This window comes from Curcuma longa, chromosome 21 (genome assembly GCF_044706935.1).
Source record: "Curcuma longa cultivar G26 ecotype Majalengka, Jawa Barat chromosome 21, ITB_CL_G26_1.1, whole genome shotgun sequence".
NCBI lineage: Eukaryota > Viridiplantae > Streptophyta > Magnoliopsida > Zingiberales > Zingiberaceae > Curcuma > Curcuma longa.
This window is the reverse complement of record NC_133881.1, coordinates 3,754,468-3,782,254: the sequence shown is the minus strand read 5'-3', so window position 1 is coordinate 3,782,254 and position 27,787 is coordinate 3,754,468. Positions and strand designations below refer to the sequence as shown.

The following is a 27,787-nucleotide window of genomic DNA, read 5'->3' as shown; positions in this document are numbered from 1 at the left end:
AATAAATCGTGGCAAAGCTGTAATTCGTCTCCTATTTGAGTAGTGTGTTGTAAATTTAGTTTGATCAGATCTCATCAAAATCTTACGGCCAAGATTGAATCAAAGAGAAAGCTCTTTCGATCAGAGGCGTCCCAGATCTCATTGGACGCACTATATATAATGCGTTCCGTAGCAATCTAGGGTTTCAGAACCTAAGCTCGGCGCCGCGCTTCACACATCCGGAGGTAGGCGATTCCTTGCCTCCCGACGATCTATTTCGTTCCTGTCTCTTTGTTTTGCTCCTCGTTGTGGCCAAGATGTGGTTGACAGCGTTTATTTGAGTCCGAAATGTCTTCGTTATGCCTGCTGACTTCGTGAAAATTGCTTCTGTTTTTCTGATCTTATTTCTTTTGCTTATGTATTAATTTTTTTGATTTCAATCTTTTCTTTTTATGCGTCTCGCTTCTTATATTTGATAAATTGTTTCAAGAAGGAGTTTATCATGCTTGATCTTGGTTATTCGCATCGGATTTTTATTTATTGTAAGATTACCATCTTCAAGATCACGATCATAAAATTTATAAAATACACGATTTAAAATTTTAGCATAGAGATTTAATAATCATCATCGTCAGGTTCATTATCAATCCGTATAAGTGGCAACTAGTTAGGGACCATTGCATGGGTCTTATCCCCTCATAAACTTTATGCAAAATTATCTTTTTAGGTAACCAATTTCCTATTGCACATAGATGCAATGGGAAACTGAAGATCTGTCTGTGTGGCCTATTGATCTATCCTCACAAACAAGGGATCTTTATACTTGAGTCTCTTTACATCCTGAATTAAATATCTAACTTTACTATGTCTTAAATGCTCAAGGTCGCAGTGTCTACTGTTGCAATACATGATTTCCATTTTGTTGAAGTTTCATTTGACCAGATTGCATCAATCATTGGTTGGATTACTGTGGTCCATACATTAGAATAAATTGTAATAACTTATTTGCTTCATTCAGTTACTTCTTAGAAGGGCCTACTGGATTATGTATAAATTCACATTTTGATTGTTGCTGAATCACAACAACAAATATAGTTTAGTTATGCAACTTCTATAATTTTATACTGTAATTTCAGACTGTCTTTCATCAGCAATTAGGGTGTTCCCAGATTCATGTATTTATTTGATGTCTTTCAGATTATCCTTATTCCATGTGGGAATGACCGTCTTTGGATATGTGTTCAATTCAAACTATACATATACTTTGGTTATTGTTATTACTCATTACATAAAAAAGTTGTTTGAATTATTTTTTAATTTTAGTTGTGTTTTTTTTGTGCAGCATTAGGGTTATATCCTAACAAATTCAGTTCATTTTCATGTTGCAGAACATTTTTGTTGTCTGAACTTTAAAGACAATCAAGATGGTGAAGTTCACAGCTGAAGAGCTCCGCAGGATTATGGACTTGAAGCATAATATTAGGAATATGTCTGTCATTGCCCATGTCGATCATGGTATAAAAAAATGTTATCCTACATGTATCCATTAGAGTTTATTGCTCACTGTTTTTTGGATAATATGGTTCTGCTAGTCAATCTTTTTTGTTCTTCTATTCATTGATTCATTCACTTGCTAGTTGTCATAAATCCATGTGTAACTGCTAGCTTGGTGCATTTTGGAGCATGTGCTACCTATTATCTCATAAATTTTATTTTTTGCTCCTTGGTTAATTTTTTCTTCCATGTTGACAGTATTTTTTTAACATATTATTTTACTTTGACTGTGTGAACTCACACTCATACTTGGAAAGATTGACAGAGACTGATGTACAGTTATATCATCTGTTTGGAAACTCATGCCATCTGTTGTAGGAAATTACTAGTTTGTTTAAGGTTATTTGTTATTTTGTAATGCTTGTTTTTCCTCAGTCATGTGCTATCTTTAGGGAAGTAATGATTATGAATCTACATGTATCGGTTGCCTGCAACCAAAGTCATTATATCACATTTGAAGAATAAATCTTGGTTGCAATTTGATGCTAAAAGGACCATAAAAGCTGTATCCTTCGATTTTATTTATTTAGGGATTGAGTACAACCTTTCAGAGAATATTTCATTGGCAAATTTTTCTTTGGGTGTGCAGGTAAATCTACTTTGACAGATTCTCTAGTGGCGGCTGCTGGTATTATTGCACAGGAAGTTGCCGGAGATGTTAGGATGACAGATACACGACAGGATGAAGCTGAACGTGGCATCACAATCAAGTCCACTGGAATCTCTCTTTATTATGAAATGACTGATGAATCTCTGAAGAACTTTAAGGGTGAAAGAGCTGGAAATGAATACCTCATTAACTTGATAGATTCACCTGGGCATGTGGATTTTTCATCTGAGGTCACAGCTGCTTTGCGTATTACTGATGGTGCGCTAGTTGTTGTTGACTGTGTTGAGGGAGTATGTGTTCAGACTGAAACAGTTCTTCGACAAGCCCTAGGAGAAAGAATCAGGCCTGTGTTAACTGTTAATAAGATGGACCGTTGCTTCCTTGAGCTTCAAGTTGATGGAGAAGAAGCATATCAAACGTTCTCTCGAGTTATTGAGAATGCAAATGTCATTATGGCTACTTATGAGGATCCCCTTCTCGGTGATGTCCAAGTTTACCCAGAAAAGGGGACTGTTGCCTTTTCTGCTGGATTGCATGGATGGGCTTTCACCTTGACTAATTTTGCAAAGATGTATGCAGCTAAGTTTGGAGTTGATGAGTCCAAAATGATGGAGAGGCTTTGGGGTGAGAACTTCTTTGACCCAGCAACAAAGAAATGGACTACTAAGAATTCTGGCTCTCCTACATGTAAGCGTGGATTTGTTCAATTCTGCTATGAGCCAATTAAGCAGATTATTGCCACCTGCATGAATGATCAGAAGGATAAACTATGGCCGATGCTGCAGAAGCTTGGTGTTACCATGAAGTCTGATGAGAAAGAGTTGATTGGGAAAGCATTAATGAAGCGGGTCATGCAAACTTGGTTGCCTGCCAGCACTGCCCTTCTTGAAATGATGATCTTCCACCTTCCTTCTCCCTCCAGGGCACAGAAGTATCGTGTGGAGAACTTGTATGAAGGTCCGCTTGATGATATTTATGCAAATGCAATCAGAAACTGTGATCCAGAGGGACCTCTTATGTTGTATGTTTCAAAGATGATTCCAGCTTCTGACAAGGGCAGGTTCTTTGCTTTTGGTCGTGTTTTCTCTGGAAAGGTTTCAACTGGTATGAAGGTAAGGATTATGGGGCCCAACTATATTCCAGGGCAGAAGAAAGATTTGTATGTTAAGAGTGTCCAGCGAACTGTTATCTGGATGGGTAAGAAGCAAGAGTCTGTGGAGGATGTTCCTTGTGGAAACACAGTTGCTATGGTTGGCCTGGACCAGTACATTACCAAGAATGCAACTTTGACCAATGAGAAAGAAGTGGATGCTCATCCTATCAGAGCAATGAAGTTTTCAGTGTCTCCTGTGGTTCGTGTTGCAGTGCAATGCAAGTTGGCTTCTGATCTTCCAAAACTCGTAGAAGGGCTGAAACGGTTGGCCAAATCAGATCCCATGGTGGTGTGTACAATTGAGGAATCTGGTGAGCACATTGTTGCTGGTGCTGGCGAGCTACATCTTGAGATCTGCTTGAAAGATCTGCAGGAAGATTTCATGGGAGGAGCAGAGATCATTGTCTCAGATCCTGTGGTTTCTTTCCGTGAAACCGTGTTGGAGAAATCATGTAGGACTGTTATGAGCAAATCACCAAACAAGCACAACAGGCTCTACATGGAAGCCCGGCCTATGGAGGAAGGCCTTGCTGAGGCAATTGATGACGGGCGTATTGGCCCAAGAGACGATCCTAAAGTGAGATCCAAGATTCTATCTGAGGAATTCGGCTGGGACAAGGATCTCGCCAAGAAGATCTGGTGCTTTGGGCCTGAGACTACTGGTCCGAACATGGTGGTTGATATGTGTAAAGGAGTTCAGTACCTTAATGAGATCAAGGATTCTGTTGTAGCTGGATTTCAGTGGGCTTCAAAGGAAGGAGCATTGGCTGAAGAAAATATGCGTGCTATTTGTTTTGAGGTGTGTGATGTGGTGCTCCATGCTGATGCTATTCACAGAGGTGGTGGGCAAGTTATTCCAACAGCGAGAAGAGTCATATATGCAGCTCAATTGACCGCCAAACCAAGACTTCTTGAACCAGTGTACCTGGTGGAAATCCAGGCTCCTGAGCAGGCTCTTGGCGGTATCTATGGTGTCCTTAATCAGAAGAGAGGTCACGTCTTCGAAGAGATGCAGAGGCCAGGGACTCCCTTATACAACATCAAGGCGTATCTTCCAGTCATCGAGTCGTTTGGTTTCTCTAGCACCCTGAGGGCTGCCACATCAGGGCAGGCCTTCCCACAGTGCGTGTTTGATCACTGGGACATGATGTCGTCTGATCCTCTGGAGCCAAATTCCCAGGCCGGGCAGCTGGTGGCAGATATCAGGAAGCGCAAGGGCCTCAAGGAACAGATGACTCCTCTATCCGAATTCGAAGACAAGCTTTAAGTTAATGTGTCTGTCTGGTCATAGTATTTTCATGTACTGTCGCTCTGCATCGTCATCTTGTATCGCTTATCGCGAAGTTACCTCCCGGTTTCATTTACTGATTGCCTATCTATTGTCTTGCGATACTTTCAACATTATGTTATTGTGCTTCTACTCTTAATAGACTTTCTGCAACGTGAAATAAAATTAGGGTAAGTTTGTTGCTCTTGGACGATATACTTGCTGATTGTTCAGATTGAAGTTTGCTTATGGTCAAATTTGTGGTGTGAAAATCGGCATCTCGTGTATACTTTGTTACTATCGTTGTTCAAACTTTGCTAGTTTACAGAAGAGACCTCTTTTGGTGATTGTGGATTCTTTTTATCTTATAGGAAATAAACTGGCATGTGGTATAACTCTGCTAGTGAACTCGCACTTGTTTCAGTGACAGGCTCAACTATTAATTGAATCGACTTTCCAATAGACATTCAATGCGTATTGATTGAGCTCTATTGTCTGTGAGTTTCCTACGCATTATGGTGGATTTTCTCTTACAGTAAACAATATGAGCTACAACGATATGTGCTAGAGATTATAATGGATCAGATTATCTTCCATATCTTCTATCTCTATTTTATTTATTAAGGAGAAGATTAAATTTATTTTGTAAAAAATAAAAAATAATGAATATATATATACATATATATATTATTTAATCAGATATTTGAGTTGGATATAGATAATTTTATTAAAATCGGATTCAATTATTCGTATTTGAAAAAAATTTTCATATCTGATTACTCAATTATTTAATTGAATTTTAAAAAAAAATCATATCCTTCTCCATTCGAATCAGGTGTGACTTGAACTATTGATTAGACCATGAGATACATTACATTATTTGCCACGTTGAAATAAATTCACAGCCAAATGTGTATCCGCATCCAACCATCGTGTAAGCCCTTTGTGTACTTATGTAATAGTAGAGGATAGGCCGGTTCGTTTGAGAGAGCCATCGTACCTAAATGATGTTATGCATGAACAAGCTCCGTAAGATCCCATAGAAAAATAAATTATCGGATCCACCATCAAATTCGGAGTAAATTGTCATCCCTACTAGGAGCATGAGTTTCTTTCCAATGCACAACATAGTCCTCAATAAAATAGCTAAACTTCTGAAACAAGAGCATGTGTAAGAATATATGATTCTGAAACTTTCCAATCTCTCTTGCCCTTCTTTCCGGAAAAACTCAGAAATTTTCAAATAAATACCCAGACGCGACTCCGGAGAACAAAACTCGTCAACAGAAATTAAAAAAAAAAAAAAAAAAAAAAGAAAGAAAACAACAAATTGAAAAATACATCTCGCGAAAGCTTTTTGCCTGGCTTAACCCTGCGTGCCATTTGTGCCAGTTCACTTCACCTTCCATTTGTGCCAGCTAAGCTAAGAAGAAAAAGAACACCAAGCCAATGGCTCCTCCATGGGATCAAACAGACCTTCACTAGGAGAAGGTGTCGGCAAGTAACACAATCCAAAGAGATCATTTACACTAGACGACATTTGTAGACGAAACAAAATCATTTTGGAGGTATACAAGCACCGTCAATTCTCCTTTATAAATAGAAGCAATCGGGTAAACTAGTGAAGCAATTTATGTTCATAGTATTATGATTGTTTGCTAGTTCTATAAGTTGGCTTGATCAATTAATGGAATTAAAACACTTGCTCCCTAAATTAAATACCAAGATTGGGTAGTTTTTTTCTGTCACTAAATGCACATTAAATATATCCTTAAAGAAAGCATTGATTAACTACACTAAATAAAGAAGCAATTTGTCAAGAAATGCTTGCGACGAAATCAATATGCATTCAAGTAAATTTACTACCCTTAATTATCACCATCTAAAGGAGTGATGTACCTATGCTTTAAACTCTGTTGGTAAATGCACTAGAACAACTAGAAAATGTTCAAGTGCCTAAAAGGGTTAGCTATATCCATCAGTGCAGAGACTTAATTTTTTTTCTATGTTTTTTTAGAGAGAGAATTGATATATGATTTATTCGAAGCTGTCATAGGTACGTGAATGATGCATAATTATTTCCGCATCGGAGGCATAGCAGCTGATTACCTTCCAATGTTACGAGCTTCGGAAATACAATGGGATCTTCGTAACTCTGTAATGTTGTTTTGTTCATGAGATCTATTCTCCATGTGACTACCGTGTAGATGCGCATATGCAATGATATCCATTGGATCTGCCCCTCCTTTTCGCCTCGAAGGAGCAACATCAACCTAAGCACCTTTGCTCCATGTTATTGTATCAACCTAACTGCGACCGGTTTAAGACAGTAGTAGTAATGAACATAAATGTCAAATACATATTTCTCAACCTAACAAATACAAAGAACAGTGTTGAATATTTCTGCAATCAGTATCCCAATGCAAAATTTACACTGCAAGAACCAAAACATTTGGATAAACAACATAAATTTTCAAGGGTTTCCCTAGAATTATTGCAGTTTCCGATAAAGATGCACTTATAATCTCAACTAAACCATCCACAGGAACCTCAAAAATATTCAAACCAGAGCTAAAAAGGATTTTTTACAAGTAGTATCCCAATGCAAAATTTAAACACTGCAAAAGCCAGCTAACAAGAAATTTGAAATGTGCTTTTGGAGGTTCCAATGAGTAAATTGCATGGTTATTATAATGTGTCTTGTTTACATTAAATGCAGAAAACAGGATGAATGTTGAGTTTTAGATCAATCAGTTCTAATTTTCCTGTTCATAACATCATGATAGTATAAGAGGACACACATTGGTTGACCAAGAATGCTGAAAAAGATCCAAAAGATCATGTTGCCCACCTGCCCACTCAGCATAAAAAAAAAGTTAGATTCTTCATGATACGTAAGCAATTGAAGCATCAAACCAGTAATCATGTCGGTTTCAAAACATTGGTTAGAACAGAAATAGATACTGTGGAATTGCAAGGAATTGTACCATGGTATTTCTAAATTTGTTCTGGAGGTATTTGGTTAGGAATACCAAGGGGATCTGCCACAGGAAAATAAGCAAATGCAGAATTAGACAAAAGTATATATATTTAATTGAATGAAAGTTAAATCACCCACATTGATTGAACAAAACGTTATCTAATTGACGCTCCAAGAATAATGTTTTATCATCTGACTTTTTTCAGCTTGAATATTACAAAACGTGAATCCAAGGTAGAAAAAAATTTATATTCAGAATTACACAGTCTAAGCAAGCACAATCATAATGTGTGTTTGTAAACTTTGGGAAGTGATCCTTATATACCTGAAATAGTATTCCTAGAAATGCCCAAAACTTGAATATATGGCACGGTACTGCAACGCATATCTACAATTTCACATTGTTAAACTAAATGATAGAAGGATAACCTTTTGTAACATTGTAAACATGATATAAACATTGTTACAGAAAGCAAAATACAATAAATACCTCATGGAATATGGCTGAAACCAGGAACGAAATTAACATAGCAATACCCTGCAATCAAGTATTATAAATAAAAGGCCAGAAACTAAAACTAAAAAATTAATGACTTGAAGTCTTTGTTCACCACTCAGCAACATATCTTTATGAATTTACAAGGTACAATTTGCAAACTGAAAGAAAGGAAAGAACGGTATTCTTTATTGGAGATCATAAAGAAATTCAAGCTATCACTTTTTTTTTTTTTTACTTCTCGCAATGAATTATCTCTCAATCCAATTTTGTGGAACAGTGGATCATTTGAACTTTCTGTTATCTTTATCATGAAGACTTGTTAATGTCAACTATTTAAGGTTGACTCGCTTTGTTAAACTCTATGCAAGGTTATAATATTAGTATGATTCATATATCTTAAATCATTTTCAATTACGTTAACTACAGTTTTCTTTGATGTCCCTCCACCTTTAATTGATTCAATTTGTCCAATTATAAAACCTATAGTTGTCATTCAAACTCTCTGTTAGTTTGATATGAATACCAAACTAACTTTCAACACCATAAAAGTAGCAAGAGTGAAAGCATATCACAAAGAGGAATATGTCAAGAAGAATGAAGAAGAGGATATGTCAAGAAGAATGATGAAGAGGAAGTAAAGACAACTAAATAAATGAGTGACAGTGTGCATAAACCATCTCAAATTAAAACTCAAAAGCTTTACCTTTGGTAAACCTTTTTGTACACAAGGAAAGTATATGTGGCGAATCATCCATTTATGGACAGGCTGTGTAACCAAAAAAAAAACAATGTTTAGAGTGACCACTTAAAGAAATCCTTGCATCGTTTCTATGAAAGAAAAACACCACATCACAAGAATATGCTTGTGAAGAAAGGACATAAAATATGAGATGATCTAAATTACCTTTCAGACAACCAAATCATAATTTGAACAAACATTGAAATAACAGATTTTGTTCATATTGAAAATTATATATTGGCAAAATGAAGAAGAGTTCCATACTCTATTATTTTAAATTTTAGAATTTCATTTATAGTCAACAGAATGAAATAAAAGATTCCATGGACGTACAGAATGCTGAATGACTACTTATTTACCTCTATAGATTATTAGTAAATATGATGAATGAACAAACCAAATAAAATCCAAAGGGTCTTGTGTGAATCAGGACAAAACAAGAAAACTTCTAAAACCAACAATCTTGAAACGATGTGCTTTCTTACAACAGACAATGAAGAAGAAACATATTCAAGAGTCAGAAACCATGTATTGAAGGGGCAGTTTTTTATGTAAGCTTCTAGGTGCTCAATATAACTTGAAAAAGTGGATAATAGACGTACCATGTTCCACATTCTCCAATACTGATCCACGCCAAAAAAAAAGTACATGAAAATAACAGAGGGAGAAGAATTGAAGTTAAAAAAATATTATAAAAGTGGAAAACAGTTCAAAGAATAACCTACCTCTTCAACTGTTTTTGCATTCCACCAATCTTTGTAGAACTCACGGTCACCAAAACAAAGGAGCTCAGCAAGAATATTAAGCCTACAATCAGAAGATGACATTGGATATGTACTTCATCCAATTATTTATAAACTGAAATCATTTCTAACATTTTACAGTATTAATTATAGACATTCTTCACTAATTCTTGCGAAAGAAAAGGTGAGGATTCTTTGAATCTTCATTTAAAATTAAATGGTCATGAAAAATTGGCATGCATTTTACGAACTGTATGGTCACCAGAATATTTCCAAAGCAGCTTATTTGAAAATAAATAAATTGACATACAGAAAGTAGAACTGTTTAAATGGATTATACATGACTTACCATAGATGAAAAAAGCAATAGAACATGCAAAGCCACACGTACAAGGTAGGAACTGATAGCTTTAAGATCCTTTCTATAGCATACAGAAGATTCCCTTTTAAAGGGTGTTGAGAATTCTTGACAATTGGGTTTATGTACTGTCAAAGGAAAAAATATAAAAAATTCAATTTAACTGACATAGTAGGAGGCTGAAGACTATGAAGATTGTGAGAACTGCTTACTTGCTCGATTATGAAGCCCATCAAACCTGTACAAATCACCAACTTAATAAATTGACAGATCACCCAGCCCTTTCTAATGCACTTTGTACGAGGATATTTTTGCTACAACAAAGGAAGTCATACAAATTTTATACCAACTTGGGCAGCAAAGATGTTTCTTAGTGAATTTCAAAAAGAAAAGAAAACAAGCAAGTGATTTTAGGGAAATGGAAATTAACAAAAATTAAGTTTATAGAAGTTTATTCCAGTCCCACGTCCATATAATCAGCTTTTCAAAATCAAATACCTGATAGCAAAGTGTGGGAGCCAACATGAAGTACACTGACTGTTTGAAGCTAACACCTTCCTCAGCATCAAAGCTTGATAAGTTGGTAGATGTGTCCTCCTAAACATAAAGCATATTATTTACAGTTATGATAGAGATATATAATGTTCGTACGAGAAATCACCTTATCAAATGATTTGAAAAGTGTTCGTAAATCATAATTTGTATGTGCAAATGACACGAGCTTTAACCAAACTATGCTTGCAAAGAACATCAAAGTGAATCCGGATAAAACTGCAGAATCACACCTGACAATTATCCTCATCAGAAGTTAACAAAAAACATAGGAAAAGATATAACAGTGACTAAGAGCGTGTTTATTAAGAGATAATTGGGATAAAGAAATTGGAAGGGTACAAAAGTTGGCTATTTTCTGATTTGTGCATATCTAATTACAATAATGTAGTAAGCTGATATGTAAACGATCATCAAATTGTTAGACATCAGAAAATAAGAAATTGGCATGTACCAATATGAGGACTGTAAGTTCCTGACCATCAACAGAAAATAGATTTGTTTCATAGAAGAAATTATCCAGATTGCTAACTAAATCATACACTTATAAGAAATATGAGGATTCATTCTTCTTTCTTCAGTAAATAGAGTTCCTAATCTATTTATAAGAGATATGAGAATTCATTCTTCAATATATGCCGTTAATTTTTCTTGATGCAAACTAACAAAACAGTACAAAATCAGCATACAAAGTAATTAACTCGGTGAGTCAATTCTTCACCATCTATTATTATACCTCTTTTTATCTTTTCTGATCTGCATTATTTACCAAACTGAAACATTTCCTCTACACCATGATAAAATTACAACGACAAAAATCCTCACAAGCAAAGATGGAGGACAAGTACAACAAGCAAGACAATCCTTATCTAGGAAAACTATAGTACTTGAACATTCCAGCCTTCTACAGCTTGCAGCATTAGAATTTAGAAGTTTAATATATCATGTGTGGAAACTTAAAATTGGCTTCAGGAACACTCCAAAGATACAAAATTAGCTTCATGACCTTTGAAAATGATCTAGATTTAAAAAATTACACAGGAAAAGAAAATGGATAATCATTACCTAAGAATCACATAAACTGGATAGACAATTTCAGCAGTTGTAAGCATCAGATGAAGAGAGATAACTACCTGTGGACAATCAAGACAACTGGAATAAGTGAAAGCTAAACCCTCCAATTCATATAAAGAACTTTTGCATCACTCAAAGTCATTGGTCAAAAGTTAAACACAACAGAGAATGCAAGTATGGAGCATAAAACATACAAAGAAGCCACCATCATTCTAGCAAAATAACATAGGAAGAAATAAAGCACAATCAAGTATGGTGATTATGGGACCTACCTTTCAAATACATGCAGAACACATGAATGATATATTGTGTGCACTTGCATACCTTGTCTCTTCTAATACAATCATAGTATTCTTGGAATGTATTTAGAAATACAAGATAGCCATGTCATCACATGAACATAACATCATGTGTATGAAAACCACACAGGCTGTCCCATCAGTATAACAAAACAATACAATAGGACGAGTATATTGATATCATGCCTCTGCTCTGACAGATAAAAAGGATTAGATGTAGAGGGGAAAAAAAAGAAGAGGAAATTGGGATACATGCAAAAATAAAGTTTAAGTTTATCAATGTCAAGGGAAGCAACTAAACAACAAATACAGAAAAAACTCTAAAGTTCCCAGGCCTTAGGAATCTACAAAGTATAATCCAGCTAAATGGGCAATAAATAAGCTATTATATGTTGAAAAAGGATTAAGAACTGCAAATTTGTTTTGGTTGATCATAACAGAAAGGTATTGCGCCAAAAAGTTGTGCTACTATCACCACGCTGACAATCAGACAGTATATAAATATGGGCTACCATGCTTCCATTTCTGATTTTTCAAATTAAAGTCAAATTTGAGTTCTAGCACGAACTAAATATCAGAAAGAAGTAATGATATAAACAAAAGGACCTATTACACTGAAAATGGTACTTATCACTTTCGTCTTTAATTGTTTCCCCAACTAGATCAATGCCTTTTAATTAAGATAACAAACTGTACTAATGGAATGCAAAGAGGTTCCAACAAATCTACTAGAACCTCTAAGCATATAGCACATAGGCCTATATGCTCTTCTCTAACAAACAAAAATGACTTATGTCAAAGAAGATACCAGGTGTCCAAGACATCAAAAATCAAAGTGTATAACTGGAAGAGCCTACAACCTAGCCGAAAATTCACAACTTTTTAAATCATTCCACAACTTAGTAGGAATGTTCAAATTGATAAAACCGTAGATTCAGTAGAAGTATGAACTATACCTTGGATACTCTCACATTTTACCAAAATATCTTCCAAGAGGCCAAAATAATATAAATTTCTATGTAGAGAAAATCAGAATAGTATAAAAATAAGTTCCAAGAATATGGTTTGCTCCACTTTTTGACCTGCCTTTGTGTTAAAGTAGAAACTTTCCATCAAATTTCCTACCCGGCACTATTGTTCAATGACAAAGAATAAAACTAATATTTTGGAATTTGACCTAGCATAAAATTTCCATGGATTCTCATCATCAAAAGCAAGAGTACCAGGCATAATCATGGAAATTAGCAATGTTCATAGTTCAATTTCAAAAATCTAATTAGCTTATCATGATAAAGCTTCATCAATGTTCAACTTCAATATGAAAAATTCATAGTTTATCCAGATAGAGAGATTGAAAAAATAGACATAAAAAACTACTTACTGGTTCAGAAATAAACTTGAGCCATGCTAGTTTCTCAATCAAGAAAGCAACAAGGGGGAATATTGGGAGTGTGAGGCTGGAAACTTTAACACGTCAGATAAAATCTACATTAGCTCTAGGAACAAAAATATAACTGCCAAAAGTTTACCAACACATCAAAACTGGCCAATCTCTCAGTGACTTTGAACTGAACCAAAACCCAGCCCTTATGAGCAGGCCATACTGCAAAAATAAAACAACATAAACTATGAAAATTTTCCATATTCCTGTATAAATTCAGAAATACACTTGATTATACATTCAACATGAAGGTGCAACATGAAGGTGCACAAAAGAAGATATGAGGTCCAAATAAATGTAGAAGCAACCTTCATCAAATTCCAAATAAATGTAGAAGCAACATGAAGGCAACTTGATTATAAATAAAGTCATCTAATTTTTCATGTATTCTATTGAAATGTAGAAGCTAGAAAATAAATGAAGAAGGAACTTATATCTATGCAATCGAAGGGAAAAAAATACTTGCTAAGAAAACATGAGAAAGGAAAAAAAAGCAACCTTCATCAAATTCTCAATTATCAGCCTCCCATTAACTGCAATCAGCACTACTATGCAGAGGTTAAGAAGACCTGCATGACTCTGTTATCAAAGAGAGTCTTAGAAAGGATAAGGATCTAGCAAAACTGAGTCAGTAAGAAAATAAGCTCAGCAAACCAACAAATCAACAATTCCAAATCTTGACCCATAACAAGAAGAAACTCTTTCAAATTAACAGAAAAGAATGTCAAATATATCTGTTTGGAGATATGAAATACAATGGAATTCACTTGAGTAATCCAGAAATAGAGTGTAAGATGCATAGTCGAGACATGCCACTCCTCTATTAAGCACTTCAGTAGTGCATTCAGATAATATAAAAGGCGAACAAAATTTTCACTGGATAATAACTTGGGTCTACTTATCGTGTAGGTGATTCCAAGTAACAGTCAACTAATTTATTTGATTAATAATTTCTTTCCATAGCGCGCCATCAAGAAATGAGTTATTTGAAAGGAAAGGCAAATGTCAAGTGAGATTGCTGCCGTATAACGTTGGATGAAGTCTCATTGCAGCGTAAAGTCCAATTGTAACAGCAAGACTTAATCAAAGTGAGGTTAAACCCAAAAATCAATTAACAACATGACTTACTTGCTTAAAGATAGCATCCGAGCTCAAAGGACTTTCCTTGATCCACCTATGCGCCGGCGCGGACGCTCGGTACTTGTACTTGGCCGGAATCCAGCTTCCACTCCCCTGATCCTCCGTATTCTCCTTGTCTCTCGGCGCCACTAGGTTCCCCCTCCCTTCCTCCGAACCCTCTCGATTACGGCCAGCAATCGCGCGACGGAACACGGCCGAGTCGGGACTGGTCCCGGAATCCGATTGCTCCGCCGATTCGTCGGCCCGATGGGAACTCGAGCGGGGGGAGGCGTCGGTAGTACCGGGAGGGGAGGGCGAGGAGCGGCGGTGGAAGAGGGGATCGGAGGACGAAAGGTCGGGCTCCGACGGGCGGACTAGGGTTTGGATGTGTCCGTCGCTCGACGTCGCCATGGTCTGGCCGTGTGTCGTCGATTCGTTGACGACGGGCGAAGTCGGTGGACCTTATTCCCTGTATATATAAGGACAAAAAAAATAAAGAAAAAAAAACATTCACCTAATTAAGTTTTGATCAGATAATTGAGTTGATACTAGATTAACACAAAAGAATAAAGATCGAAAATAATTTTTTTTTCAATTGAAGAGATCACTAATTCATCGTAATTTATTCTCTTTGACCACTATAGATTGATATTGTAAGATATTTGAGATATCTTTGAGCATGATGTTCTGGTAGGGCATCCAAGTTGTTACTTAGGTACTCATGATTCGATTCCCAAGTACAGCATATTTATAGAAATTTTCTAAATACTTGAGATGATAAATCCCAATTACGGTGATAATCTGAATGTCCTACCATGGCATCATGTCCTGAGATTTTTTTAATAAAATTATCTATAATGACATAGCTGAATCGGTACTCAGATAGTAAATTATCACATGAAAACAATAATTAAATTTTTGAAAGAACAATTCCTTAAAAAAATCCCTCCAATTTAAAGAAAAGCTGCTCGATTATCATGATTTAACTTCTTTTCGCATGTTGTGAAGTCGATAGTAAAGGAGTGTTTGGAATGAGCGTTGTCATCTTTTATCACACTAATTCAATAAAGTCATATAACAATAGCCCTTAGATATGGTGCAATAATAAAATATTCAACAGATTAACTAAGTATTCATTATTCAAATTCTAATTACGACGCACTACATGATATTTTTTTAGCGAGATAAAAAATCTAAAACATTGATAGTTAGAGAAGGAGTCACTTACATTTCTAAATCTATCCGATGGACAAACTAGGAATTAAGGTTGTCCATCCCCAATATTAATTGAGTCCAAATATTTAGATTATAAAAGATTCAAAAAATTAATTCGGTAAAGATATAGTTTTAAAAAATTATTGTGTTGTATTTGTTTAATCTACTTAAAAGAACATGAATATCCTTGTGATATGGTTGAAGAAACACGAATAAAATACATATAAAATCATCTTCCAAACTTGCTAATCACAACATGAGCAACGTCAACATATTACAACACATAGTGATGCTTTTCAACACACAACGATGCTTTTTAGGAAGGAGTTTCTCTCCAAATCGAAGTCGACTGATTTAGAAAGTGAAAGTTGATATCATGCTTTAGAAAGTTGACAAGAAAGTAGAAGTTGAAAATTTTGTTAAAGAATCAAATTTAGTTTATAGTAGTATTAAGGTACGTGTTGTCCGTTCAAAGACTAAATCTAAGTATCCTTTTACTTTAGTTTAGTCATCCTTTCAATGTGGTTTACATTGATTTCAAACCGTTCAAGTTCTTAGAAAAAATTGACTATCGATTGGATCTTCAATTGGTCAGACGGAAGAGATGTAAAGAGGTAAATCGAGAAACTGCAGTTAATCACGACGAAAAAAGATATTGCTTGACTTCATCGAGATTTGAATCCTTGCTTTCTTTTACAAATCTGTTCCATCATAACCAACTTAACTATGACCTACAGGCCATAAATCTCCACTAAAACTATGGCAATGCATCGATTCATAGAGAGACCAGTGCATGTGCATTTTGCTTTCAAGCTGTTGCAGAGAACATCAGAAGTTTAACTTGTGAACCATCTCTAGGCTTGTCTGCCTGTAGCTTTACCATTCTCCTTTGATGCCCGACTTAGAAACCTTCTGCAATTCCCTAACTACCTCGAGCATGTGCATCCTTTCTGTTGCCAATTCCTTCGTGCCTAAAATGGCAATTCTAAGCGCTGACATAATGCATTCCAGATCACGTATGTTCCTGCCTGAGATCGTCACGGAACGAGCCACTGGATGAGTGTTGCCATCGTTGGGATGGGATTTCTCCACCGAAGAAATTTCCGCTTAGGGACACCTTCACCAAGCGCAGAAGGTTTCCTATACCTACAGGAATGTCTCCACCGAAGAAATTTCCACTTAGGGACACCTTTACTAAGCGCGGAAGAACAAACTTTGCAGAGATCCAAAACTGTTGGGAATCATGCCGGTGAAGTTGTTGCGATCCAATTGGATTGCTTTTACGATGGGAGCAGTCGGCCATGAACTCGGAAGCAACAACTGCAGGCGAATAAGATTGGCACCGAAATTGTCTGTAAGAGAGAGCACCTTGAGCTTCGAAAGGGAGCCAAAGTTACTGGGATCCCTCCTGGAAGCATGTTTTGTTTGAGACTGATGGATTGTAGATGCAGGCAATTGTTAAAGTTGCTCGGAATCATCCCCAGCAAATTGTTTCCACTCAGACTCAATGTTTGAAGATTGAACAATTCTGGAACAGATTCATCACCCATGCAGAAAAATAAACAAGATATAGCTCACCAAATTCTGTAAATTTTTACAACAGAGAAATCAGAAATCCATTCGGTTGGTCAGAAGCAGATCGATACGACTGATTGCAAAACATCGTGCCTTTCAAAGGACTGATGAACACAAGGAAAAAAGTTGCAAAGGAAATGGAACCATGTAGCACAGTCCATGAACTGTGATTTTACTCTGCTTGCCTGATTCGTTCATTTTTTGCACACTCTTCCTGTAACATTTACCAACTCTTCAGGTTTACAGAAGTGAAAAGCAATTGCAAACTTGTGTCGTTATCATTTTAATCAGATCTCTATGGCATGCATAAAATGTTTAATCTGAGAATTCTGAAATCTTGTTTATGCACACATCTATGCTAAAATCAATTAATGGTATAGTAGAAAGCATGTATGTGATTCAAAGGACAACTATGTATATGCTTTCATTGTGGTAACACACTAAATATTCATATGCTTAGTTGTTGAATTTAGAGCTGACCTGGAGTTCCTTCAAAAGAGATGAAAAATGTCGTTGGTCTGCCAAACTGGCTGTCAACTTCTCCCTAAGAGACTCAGAATTCTTCTTTTCAGCCAGCAGGCTAAGCTCTACCTTTTCCAGCTTCTGAAGCATAAAATGTAGTTTAGACTTATCTGGATGTACTTAAAACTTGTCGGGTTGGTCAATATTTGTACTAAAGCTTAACTACGAGAATGTGCTTACTTGTCGAGCTCCCTTCACTATAGTCTCCAAAGAATCTACAAGTTTAGTACGACCAGCGGTGCTCGTTAAGGCATCTTGAAACTATAAAACATGGAGAAGAAAAACACTGAAGATAATCATCACATCAATAGAACACGAAGGTATTCATTAGTCAAGTTACATCAGATTTCTTTGTTCTTTTGTTTTTTTTCTAATTAAATTGATGCAAATTCAAACAGAAAAGAAAATTCAAATGATTACTTGATCATAGTGACGTCTTGGACAAACCTGTGAATTTATCGAGTTCAGTATTGATGTTTCTTTTAGCATCAGTTCCTTTATTTCCAGTAGTGAGTTGTAAGTGTCATACAATGTAGAAGTTTGTCTATGCTTGTCCTATAAGCAAAAATTTTTTAAAGATAATCTGAGAATAAATTTCAGATGATTCATAAATTACCTTTAAGAGAGAGAAAAAAAGAATAGCAGTGCCAAATATTGCCAAAAATTCCATGCGACCATACCCTAATCTGGGAATAAAGTTCAGATAATCTCCGCTCATACCTGAATTAATTAAAAGTAGGCTACTAAGTCCAGTAAGAACATAAAGGATAATGTAGGAGATTAATTGTTAAACAAAGAAACTTTATAAATAAACCAACTTAACATGCAGGCACTAAGCACAAAGACCAAAAGCAATTGCTATTGGTAAAAGCACCTAAGATTATAATTGTTATAAATTTCAGATACAAAATGAGGGAGAACCAAAAGAAAAAAACTGTCACACCTTCCTAGATTCCCCTTAAGTTGAATATATCAAGAAATTATCATACTGAATTATGGTACTCTTCCTTATTTTCTCTAATTGTATATACCCTTGATTATTCTCAATCCTCTCAGTTTGGGCTGGGAAATAGGTATGCTGTAGCCCAAGATTGCTAAAAAGAATGACTCTAAAACCCCGAAAAGATATGGTAAGAAGATCAATTGATTGATGCTTTGAGCTAATATAAGCAAGTAACAATAAAATCCTGAGACTACAACTTAATTAGAAAGATCAAATTAAATATCTTTGTTATATTCATGGAATTCTGAATTAGAAACAGGGAAATAGTGCTTGATTATCATAGAGTTCATTAGTGAATGACCACAAGTAAAGAAAGATTTAGGTGACAATGATGGCTGCACAATAATGAAGAAATGTCAATGTTATATAGCTCTGTTGCATTATTAAGATTTAGGCCCTATTTATCAGGGAAGGTAAGATAGATAGTTGTGAAAAACAGATATTGAGGGGAGATAGAAGATGAGGGGAGATAGTTAAAAAAAAACCAATCCACCACCAAGAACAATCTTCCTCCAAATTTTCTCATTCCTTTACTTTCTCTCCAGGTGAACTGGGGCTTGGGGATTAAACGAGGGACTAGTGATACAAAATTCCTTTGGAAAATGGATAAGATGGCAAGAGAGAGTCCTGCCATGTTAATATTAGGTAAAGTTAAGTAAGGTCTTACACCATTAACTTACCTGTTGCTTCAGCTACCTAACTACCTGAGTCACCAACTATCTAAGTACTAAAGAAAAACTACCATCCTGATACTATTCAACCAAGCCACACCGCTAAAAAACAATCTGCCGGCAGCTACAAAAGCAATATGTCGCTGAAACTTACTATAAAACTGACAACAGGACTTGAGTAAAGACTCAGCCAAGCGGCCATTGTTCTGCATTCCGAATATCCCACCACTGCACGACATAGTCATTGCATCTTCAACAGATCCTACTTTTCCCTCATCTGAAACATTATCTTTCTAATCCCTCCAGCAATGTCTAAGCTAATTACCTCATTCTGCTAACACCTTGACCAACCAACTGCACAACAGAGATCTCCATTTCCCTTTAAAAAAATCTTGTGCATTACTCTACATAAGCTGATTATATATATAGAATGTTTAATAAAATCGCCAACCTCTCCCTTCTTATACACCACTCTTATATATACATAATATTCGTAACAGTGCTCACATTGCATTGATACTTGTCCACTCTCAAATTGCTACAGCTTGACAGTATACCAAGCCTTGCAGCCTAACGGGTAAAATAAAGGGAGAAGACATGTAAACTAGCTAGTGACTTGAATGGTTCTTGACGGGACTGGTACTGGAAGTATGCTATGAGATCTGAAACGACAAGAGCAACTAGTACAAAAACATAAACATACTGAATCAGTTCTGCTTGCGTGGGCACATCATCAATCTTCCGTTTTACCGACAGTATCATCCTTAATTTAGCTGCAAGTTCCTGAACAAACGCACACAGATACCATCAATTTCCTTCGAGATAGATTTTGCTTTATCAACACAAATATGTTCACAAGAGACAGATTTTGTGAAGAAAGTAAGAAAGAAAGAAAAAGGGGGAAAAAGAAATCCAAGTAGTAAGGAAACTTTACTAGTGAAATAGAATCTTAACATTGTTTCCGTATACACAAAACAACATCCAATAGATCAAGTATGAAAAGGTGAAGTGCAACTAATGCCATCATAATTGAATTGCACTGATAATTGAGTCTACCTGTTTAGATGAAACCATTTTGTCCATGGCTTGACTTAGTGCTTGATCAAATTCATCCAACTCCAATTGATTTTGTTCATATGCAACAGAACCTTCCACATCCATGTGTACTCAACAAGAAGATGATGAAGATCAGACCTTTTCCTCCAAATTCCTGCAGAATTAATTGAAGTCAATGTGGCCGAGAGAGGGCAAGAGATGGGGCGAGGGCAGGCTGCTAGCTTACTACTATTTTGAGGCCGCAGCGCCGCGGGAGGAACGGGGACCCCTTGCGATTTTCTGGTTTTGAGGCGTCAGAGGAGAAAGGGCCTCGATCTGCAGCGGCGAGGAGGGTAGATGATCGGCGATCACGGCGAGGGGAACCTCGAAGGGTATTGATCATGTAGTTTTCGGGGCAATCTCATACCGCCCCTACTGGACATCCTACGGTCAATATTAAATCATAAAAGAAAGCTCTTCGATCATATCTCATCGAATCAAGGAAAAACGTGTCGACTGGATTGAGGGCATTAATTATCACAATCACGGATTAGATCAAATCATTATTTATCCTCGCTCTCGTTGCGTTCCTCCTCCTCTTCGATCCAGATCATCGTCTTCGTCGTTTTCTTCACTTGTTCGGTCGATCGCAGAGTATTATGGGTGGGATTTTGGCGACTGTTCAGGATAAACTCCACGGTAAGTCTCTTTTCCGTTCTCCTCCTTGATAAGAATCTCGTCGGTCGTCGTCGGCAATGCTTGAATATGACGTGAGTCCCAATTTTAGGGAGGCAATGGAAGGAGAAACAGATTCGGAAGATTACAGATCGGGTGTTTGACCACATCAAAGACGACGCCGCCTCCAGGGATGCTCTGACCTTCGAGGAAGTCTACATCTCCGTCCTCTGCGTCTTCAAGTAAATCAAACCCCCTTTCTTCTTCTTCTTCTTCTTCTTCTTCTTCTTCTTAATCACTTTGGGGGAATCTCTCTGACCCTTTTGCTCTTGTCGTGTTGTGGATTTTCTTCAGCGACATCAACAAGCACTTGCCTGGACCCCACCATGATCCTCCCTCCAAGGAAAAGCTCAGATCTTTGATGAAGGTTCGTATTCCCAGCTTCGATTCCCAATTACCGTTCCTATGGTAGATTTTTCATAACAACAAAAAGAATACCTAGCTATGGATTCTCAAGATATCGAACAAGTTCTGATAGATATTTGGTTGTTGCAGTTTTATGCACGAATCATGTATATCATTTTTCTTGCCTCAGCTGCTTGATCTGAGGTTGTTTCATGTTGACCTAGGAAGAAGATCATTCATTTTTCTACAGAAAACTCTAAATTTGTCTTGCAAAAACTTTCGTTGGCCTCTAAAGAAAGACGATCAGTTTGTATTAAAGGAAAAACTTCATTCAAAACAAAATATCATATAACGGCTGGAATCTCTATTAGAGAGTTAGACTCAACATCGAACAAAATTCTGAACTTTTTGCATCTTGTTTGCTTCATGAAGATCTTCCCTTATCTGGTAGCTGAACTTGCATTGATTTCTTCCATTTATCCCAAGGCAAACAGTTTCTGTGTCTTCTATGAGGATCTACCTGACATTAATCTCCCTTTAGGATGCTTTCTAAAGCTGCTAAAAAACAATCGTTAAACTTAGACTAATCATTTCAGGTAAACTATAACAAAATGATAACAAAGGATATTAGGTGAGCAACACTTTAAGCCAATTGAAGTTGTTCCAAGTTTGTAGAAACAGAATCTAGTTAAATGATCTGGCTATTTCTGGAAAATATGGTCTTACAAAGAGACCAATTGCAGATTAGATTTATGCATCTGATTAACTAGTTTGGATGTGTGTAAAGCTTATGCAATCTTGTATTTTTAGTTCTGCAAGATCTAAAATTTTGTTTACAAATTTGTATCTTTAAAGTTCACATCAATTCTCTATAAGTAGATACTTCTTATGTTATACTTCACCTTGTAGGAGTACGATGTCAATCTCGATGGACTACTCGACCGCGAAGAGTTTACAAAGTTCATACGAAAATTGACAAACGACACCTTATCGACAGTCAGTCTGAATCTTATAATCGCGCTCGTGCTGGCTCCGGCAGTGGCACTACTGACGAAGAGGGCGACCGAAGGGGTTCCCGGTGTGGGCAAAGTTGTGCAAAGGCTTCCGAGTTCCGTCTACGCCTCCATAATTACCCTTGGGGTTATTGTGATCCAAAAGTCTTCCGAGGGTTGTGAATAATTCATCACTTCTTGGTTCTGCTCAGGAACATTTATGCACTCTCTATAGAAGTGAAGTTACTAATTTGTGTAATAATGTTGCTTATTGTTCTTGAGAAAATCTTTACCAATTATGTATATATGGTTGCTATATCAATAAGCTAAAACTGGATATTGTAATTAGCTGCTATTCTACTATTTTATTGAATTTTTTTTAAACACTTCTTCAACTCAGATTGAATATATGATTTGTAACTTTGAGTGAAAGTTAATATATGATTTGGATAGTGATTTAAAATTTGGAAGTGCATGATTTGCTTAGAGGTTCGATGTTTCGATGGACAAATGCATAATATAATTGCTTAGAGGTTAATGATTTCGAGTTGGATTTGGTTGAGTTCTAACAAAGGCAAGAGCATTACCCTAAATTGTTTGTGATTTACTGATCCGTTGTTTGCTCTAATAGTCTCAATCTCTTATATCATGTTCGATAAAATACAAGGATACATAATCACTCAAATCCTTTTTTAAATAAATAAATTATTTAAATTGATCGAACCAATTAAATTTAAAAATTTAATTTTATTATTTCAAAATTTTAATTTTTTTAAATAAATTGATTAATTCGAATTCAATTTCAATTTTAAAATATTTTATTTAATAAAATCGAATAACCTGAATTAATCAAAATAAAAAAATAATCAATAAATTTCAATGAACTTATAAATTTTTAATTAATTGATAAATCTTTACTAATATTTAAAATATTTAGTTAATTTAATTTTTGATCGAATTAATTAATATTTTACCAGTTCAGTTTATTTAATTTTTATTTAAAAATTTAATCGGTTCGATTAGTTCAAAAAAATCTGATTCAATTTAATTTTAATCAAATATACTCAATTTAATTGTGAAAATGTACGTTGAAGGTTGAAGCTAATGAATAGCCAACAAGCTCATTTAGTTAATTATCAATAATTACAAGAATGTAAATTTAACCACAAACGGTGAAACATTAAATTGTAGAGCTTTTGTTGTTTAATTACTCCAAAAAAATTAAAATATTCTCCATCAATTTTTTTAAATAAATAAAAAAATTGGAATGTATTTTTTTTAGACATTGATGGGAATTTTGGTGATGAATAATCAGTCTCACAATTCTCTCTTTATCCTTGAACGAGCGACGATATTGGCAGCGGGCGCCGCGGACTTCCTATCATCTTCATCACCTGCTTTGACCCTGCGCAATCGAGCATGATAAATAATTGCCCCAGCGTCAGGCTTCAAGCTCATTCCTCCTCTTCATTTCTGTGGCTGCAGACAAGATTTCAATGTAATCCTCCCTTTCTTTTTTTCTGGAAGTTAAATGATCTTCGTTCTATTCTTCTTCTTCTTCTGTGTTCATTAATGAATTTAATCTATTGTAGCAGCTAAAAAATGGCAGAAGGTGAAGATATCCAGCCCCTTGTGTGTGACAATGGAACTGGCATGGTCAAGGTACATCTTCAACCTCGATCGATCTTGTTGGAACATATATAGTTTCGATCTTCTGCTTTAATTAATTCGATCGTATGATCTTTCTCAGGCTGGTTTTGCTGGAGATGATGCTCCGAGGGCTGTTTTCCCTAGCATCGTCGGCCGGCCGCGCCACACCGGCGTGATGGTCGGCATGGGCCAGAAGGACGCGTACGTCGGAGACGAGGCTCAGTCCAAACGAGGCATTTTAACGCTCAAGTATCCGATCGAGCACGGCATCGTGAACAACTGGGACGACATGGAGAAGATCTGGCATCACACTTTCTACAACGAGCTCCGCGTGGCGCCGGAGGAGCACCCGATTCTGCTCACCGAGGCACCTCTGAACCCCAAGGCCAACCGCGAGAAGATGACCCAGATCATGTTCGAGACCTTCAACGCTCCGGCGATGTACGTCGCCATCCAGGCCGTGCTGTCGCTCTACGCCAGTGGCCGAACCACAGGTAATCCATCGTATTAATTCACCGATCGATGCTCCTTAATTTGGATGTCAATTCTTGTCATCGTAGGTATTGTGCTGGACTCCGGCGACGGCGTGAGCCACACTGTGCCCATCTACGAGGGCTACGCGCTCCCGCACGCAATCCTTCGCCTGGACCTCGCCGGCCGCGACCTGACCGACGCTCTCATGAAGATCTTGACGGAGCGCGGGTACTCCTTCACGACGTCGGCCGAGCGCGAAATCGTCCGGGACATCAAGGAAAAGCTGGCGTACATCGCGCTGGACTACGAGCAGGAGCTGGAGATGGGAAAGACTAGCTCGTCCCTGGAGAAGAACTACGAGCTGCCCGACGGGCAAGTGATCACCATCGGGGCCGAGCGGTTCCGCTGCCCGGAGGTGCTTTTCCAGCCGTCCATGATCGGAATGGAAGCTGCCGGGATCCACGAGACCACCTACAACTCGATCATGAAGTGCGACGTGGACATCAGGAAGGATCTGTACGGCAACATCGTGCTGAGCGGCGGGACGACCATGTTCGCTGGGATCGCTGACAGGATGAGCAAGGAGATCACCGCACTGGCGCCGAGCAGCATGAAGATCAAGGTGGTGGCGCCGCCGGAGAGGAAGTACAGCGTGTGGATCGGAGGATCCATCCTGGCCTCTCTAAGCACTTTCCAACAGGTATTCAAAATTCAACAAAATTCAAAATTCAAACTCTGATCTTGTACTTATGTGTTCATCATCCATGGCAGATGTGGATTGCAAAGGCAGAGTACGATGAGTCTGGGCCTTCCATTGTTCACAGGAAATGCTTCTAAGTCTAGTTCTGCCATAGCACAACTCACTGGATCAGATCCATTATATTACTCAGATCTTCAACTGAATTAACTATCCAGTAGATCTTGATTATATTTTCTGTTCCATGCTTACGTTTTGGAGGAACATGGCTAATAAATTTGTGCCAGAACAATCGATTTATTGTATTAAATTTTGTTAAGTGTCACTGAATATTAATATATCCACAATAATACTTTAATTTATTTTATTCTCCTTACGTCTCAACTAGTTGTATTTTTTTTAAGATCATAATGATTCTTTTTTACATAAAGTTGTTGCGGTTGTCATGTAATTTGAAAGTCATGATTTTAATCGCGGAAATAATATCTTGTGGTACAAGTTTGTAGGAACACAAATTCTATCATCAATCCTGAGACATAACTGAGTTGGTTATGATGTAGCAGACTTGCAGAAGAGGGCAAGGGTTCGAATTCTGGCAAAGTCAGGCAATACCCTCCTGTATCGTGACCAACTGCAGTTTCTTGATTTACCTCCTCACAAATGGTCGTGGGGCCGATCGATGGCGGATTCCACCTTTTGCAGAAGAAAAAGGCTTTATTTAGTGTTGAGTATTCAATTGTAGATGCAACAATTGTAAATAATGGATGTTGTTCCGACTAGATCCCGGTGATGCTCAAGACACCAGTCAATGTTATGCCACCTCAACTGTCCTCCGCTTTTATGTGAGCTGGGATCTGTAAATGAGGGCTGAACAGAGAGTTAGATGGGTGCCAGGGATTCCCGGCAGATCACTCCGACACTCAAGTCAGTAAGTATTTGAGAGAGAAAGAAGAATGAATAGTAGTGGTTGCAAAAGTCTGGAGAGAGAGCTTTCATACCTGAAAGGGAGTTTTTATACTCACCAGGAGGGAGCCACGTATTTCATTTAAGGTGAGCTACTGTCGATCATTAGGCAGACCAACTCTGCAAATTATTGACAGGTGTTCATCTAGATGACATCTAGGGGACAGGACCTGTCACCTCGTAACCACTTTCAGTTTTAGCCATGCAGATTACCCTTACCTTTTTATTGCGAGGAGAAGCAGGTGAGGATCTAGGGTACTAGTCCTGACAACCTAATAATCGTCCTTGCCTTTCTAATTAGAATTGCACATGTTATTGTCGTCTAGCGTCGAAGATGGTTAGGGGGAGTCGTGTCCCTGAGCTAACTCGGGGGTCAGCTAGCTAGGTAACCGCACCCTACAGGGACGGGGCGGCTAAGCTAAGGGAGTGGCCGGTTATGGTTGAGTGGATCAGTCAGAGCAGAAGCTGATCCCTTAAGAAACAAAACTGTTGAGCCGAAAGAAGATCTACACCTTTGGAAAATAGGGCTACTGAGCCAATACAATCCGGAACCCTCAAGCAGCAGGATTGTTGAGTGGCAGAAGGAGCTGAGTCCTTATGCATCAGAACCGCTGAGCCCTACAGGGAATTGAGCCCTTGGGCGTGGGAATTGCTGAACCATACAGGGAACTGAGCCCTTAGGCGCGGGAGCTGCTGAACCATACAGGGAACTGAGCCCCTAGGCGCGGGGGCTGCTGAACCATACAGGGAACTGAGCCCTTAGGCACGGGAGCTGCTGAACCATACAAGGAACTGAGCCCTTAGGCACAGGGCTGTTGAGCCATACAGGGAACTGAGCCCTTAGGCACGGGAGCTGCTGAACCATACAAGGAACTGAGCCCTTAGGCACGAGGGCTGCTGAACCATACCCTAACGAGCCAGAATTGAAATACCAAGTTAAGTTAAGAAGGGTGGGATTGATCTAGTGCCTCGGTCAACGAGGACTAGGCTCTTGACCTTACTATGCCACGTCATATCTATTCTTGACCTAATCTGGACTTTTACCGTTAGGTAGGACCACTGGGTGTTCGTCGTATCAGATGTGATAATTTAATTCTGAATAAGAGCAAACAAAAGTTTAGTTAAATCGATCAAACTAATCGAATTTAAAAACTTAATTCAATTATTTTAAAATTTTAAGTTTTTTTAAAAATTGATTAATTCCATTTGATTTTCCTTATTCAGTTAAATTGAACCAATCAAAATAAAAAAATAATCGATAATTTTCTAATTAAGTAAGTGAATTTATAAATCTTAAATTAATTGATAAATCTTACATTTTGATTAATTTATTTTTTATTAAATTAATTGATATTTTATCGATTTGATTTGTTAAATTTTTATTTCAAAATTCGATTGATTTGATTAATTAAAATAATTTAATTCAATTTGATTTTGAATAATTTAATTCATTTTAACTTTAATTGAATATTCCAACCTAATTATAGAGGGTGTATCGACCTCACGAGTGGCTAACCAAATCATTTAGTTAATTATCAATAAT

The 27,787-nt window shown here is 37.2% G+C and overlaps 5 protein-coding genes across 6 annotated transcripts; 3 read left to right on the top strand and 2 right to left on the bottom strand.

The window, feature by feature from the left end:
• The first annotated feature begins 187 nt into the window (after positions 1 to 187).
• Positions 188 to 4,781, top strand: LOC141814279 (elongation factor 2). Its single transcript, XM_074702216.1, has 3 exons — positions 188 to 224; positions 1,368 to 1,494; positions 2,123 to 4,781. The coding sequence occupies exons 2-3, from the start codon at positions 1,404 to 1,406 to the stop codon at positions 4,561 to 4,563; spliced, it is 2,532 nt and encodes an 843-aa protein (XP_074558317.1). The 5' UTR covers positions 188 to 224; positions 1,368 to 1,403; the 3' UTR covers positions 4,564 to 4,781.
• A 2,451-nt stretch (positions 4,782 to 7,232) lies between these two features.
• LOC141814385 (diacylglycerol O-acyltransferase 1-2-like) lies at positions 7,233 to 14,799 on the bottom strand. 2 transcript variants are annotated; one of them, XM_074702340.1, is made up of 16 exons: positions 14,377 to 14,799; positions 13,747 to 13,827; positions 13,337 to 13,410; positions 13,189 to 13,264; positions 11,500 to 11,567; positions 10,544 to 10,667; positions 10,381 to 10,479; positions 10,095 to 10,196; positions 9,874 to 10,010; positions 9,507 to 9,588; positions 9,384 to 9,404; positions 8,746 to 8,808; positions 8,034 to 8,081; positions 7,869 to 7,931; positions 7,551 to 7,604; positions 7,233 to 7,414 (listed from the first exon to the last, which is right to left on the bottom strand). In XM_074702340.1, the coding sequence occupies exons 1-16, from the start codon at positions 14,776 to 14,778 to the stop codon at positions 7,310 to 7,312; spliced, it is 1,599 nt and encodes a 532-aa protein (XP_074558441.1). In that variant the 5' UTR covers positions 14,779 to 14,799; the 3' UTR covers positions 7,233 to 7,309. The 2 variants fall into 2 exon arrangements, with proteins under 2 accessions (XP_074558441.1, XP_074558442.1); XM_074702341.1 differs by lacking the exon at positions 13,747 to 13,827.
• Positions 14,800 to 17,131: 2,332 nt separating this feature from the next.
• On the bottom strand, positions 17,132 to 20,860 carry LOC141815539 (uncharacterized). Its single transcript, XM_074703487.1, has 8 exons — positions 20,636 to 20,860; positions 20,410 to 20,563; positions 20,057 to 20,136; positions 18,360 to 18,399; positions 18,127 to 18,234; positions 17,860 to 17,940; positions 17,638 to 17,760; positions 17,132 to 17,371 (listed from the first exon to the last, which is right to left on the bottom strand). Exons 2-8 carry the CDS (start codon positions 20,512 to 20,514, stop codon positions 17,330 to 17,332), a joined length of 579 nt encoding a protein of 192 aa, XP_074559588.1. The 5' UTR covers positions 20,515 to 20,563; positions 20,636 to 20,860; the 3' UTR covers positions 17,132 to 17,329.
• Positions 20,861 to 20,951: 91 nt separating this feature from the next.
• LOC141815540 (uncharacterized) lies at positions 20,952 to 22,846 on the top strand. Its single transcript, XM_074703488.1, has 4 exons — positions 20,952 to 21,087; positions 21,176 to 21,305; positions 21,418 to 21,490; positions 22,378 to 22,846. The coding sequence occupies exons 1-4, from the start codon at positions 21,048 to 21,050 to the stop codon at positions 22,645 to 22,647; spliced, it is 513 nt and encodes a 170-aa protein (XP_074559589.1). The 5' UTR covers positions 20,952 to 21,047; the 3' UTR covers positions 22,648 to 22,846.
• A 1,216-nt stretch (positions 22,847 to 24,062) lies between these two features.
• LOC141814446 (actin-like) lies at positions 24,063 to 25,421 on the top strand. The gene is made up of 4 exons (XM_074702406.1): positions 24,063 to 24,122; positions 24,211 to 24,604; positions 24,671 to 25,284; positions 25,356 to 25,421. The coding sequence occupies exons 1-4, from the start codon at positions 24,063 to 24,065 to the stop codon at positions 25,419 to 25,421; spliced, it is 1,134 nt and encodes a 377-aa protein (XP_074558507.1).
• The last annotated feature ends 2,366 nt before the right edge of the window (positions 25,422 to 27,787 follow it).

What these genes read in the sequence shown, in the direction of transcription:
- LOC141815540 (XM_074703488.1), top strand. Translation starts at nt 21,048, where the DNA reads ATGGGTGGGATTTTGGCGACTGTTCAGGATAAACTCCACG. An exon ending in TGTTCAGGATAAACTCCACG is followed by an intron (nt 21,088 to 21,175) that starts GTAAGTCTCTTT and finishes TCCCAATTTTAG; the next exon opens with GGAGGCAATGGAAGGAGAAA. An exon ending in TCCGTCCTCTGCGTCTTCAA is followed by an intron (nt 21,306 to 21,417) that starts GTAAATCAAACC and finishes GATTTTCTTCAG; the next exon opens with CGACATCAACAAGCACTTGC.
- LOC141815539 (XM_074703487.1), bottom strand. Translation starts at nt 20,514, where the DNA reads ATGGATGTGGAAGGTTCTGTTGCATATGAACAAAATCAATTGGAGTTG. An exon ending in ACGCAAGCAGAACTGATTCA is followed by an intron (nt 18,400 to 20,056) that starts GTATGTTTATGT and finishes TAATTAATTCAG; the next exon opens with GTATGAGCGGAGATTATCTG. An exon ending in TGAACTCGATAAATTCACAG is followed by an intron (nt 17,941 to 18,126) that starts GTTTGTCCAAGA and finishes CATGTTTTATAG; the next exon opens with TTTCAAGATGCCTTAACGAG.
- LOC141814446 (XM_074702406.1), top strand. Translation starts at nt 24,063, where the DNA reads ATGGCAGAAGGTGAAGATATCCAGCCCCTTGTGTGTGACAATGGAACT. An exon ending in ATGGAACTGGCATGGTCAAG is followed by an intron (nt 24,123 to 24,210) that starts GTACATCTTCAA and finishes GATCTTTCTCAG; the next exon opens with GCTGGTTTTGCTGGAGATGA. An exon ending in CTCTAAGCACTTTCCAACAG is followed by an intron (nt 25,285 to 25,355) that starts GTATTCAAAATT and finishes CATCCATGGCAG; the next exon opens with ATGTGGATTGCAAAGGCAGA.
- LOC141814385 (XM_074702340.1), bottom strand. Translation starts at nt 14,778, where the DNA reads ATGGCGACGTCGAGCGACGGACACATCCAAACCCTAGTCCGCCCGTCG. An exon ending in TGGCCAGTTTTGATGTGTTG is followed by an intron (nt 13,265 to 13,336) that starts GTAAACTTTTGG and finishes TAAAGTTTCCAG; the next exon opens with CCTCACACTCCCAATATTCC. An exon ending in TTTCAGCCATATTCCATGAG is followed by an intron (nt 7,932 to 8,033) that starts GTATTTATTGTA and finishes GTGAAATTGTAG; the next exon opens with ATATGCGTTGCAGTACCGTG.
- LOC141814279 (XM_074702216.1), top strand. Translation starts at nt 1,404, where the DNA reads ATGGTGAAGTTCACAGCTGAAGAGCTCCGCAGGATTATGGACTTGAAG. An exon ending in CATTGCCCATGTCGATCATG is followed by an intron (nt 1,495 to 2,122) that starts GTATAAAAAAAT and finishes TTGGGTGTGCAG; the next exon opens with GTAAATCTACTTTGACAGAT.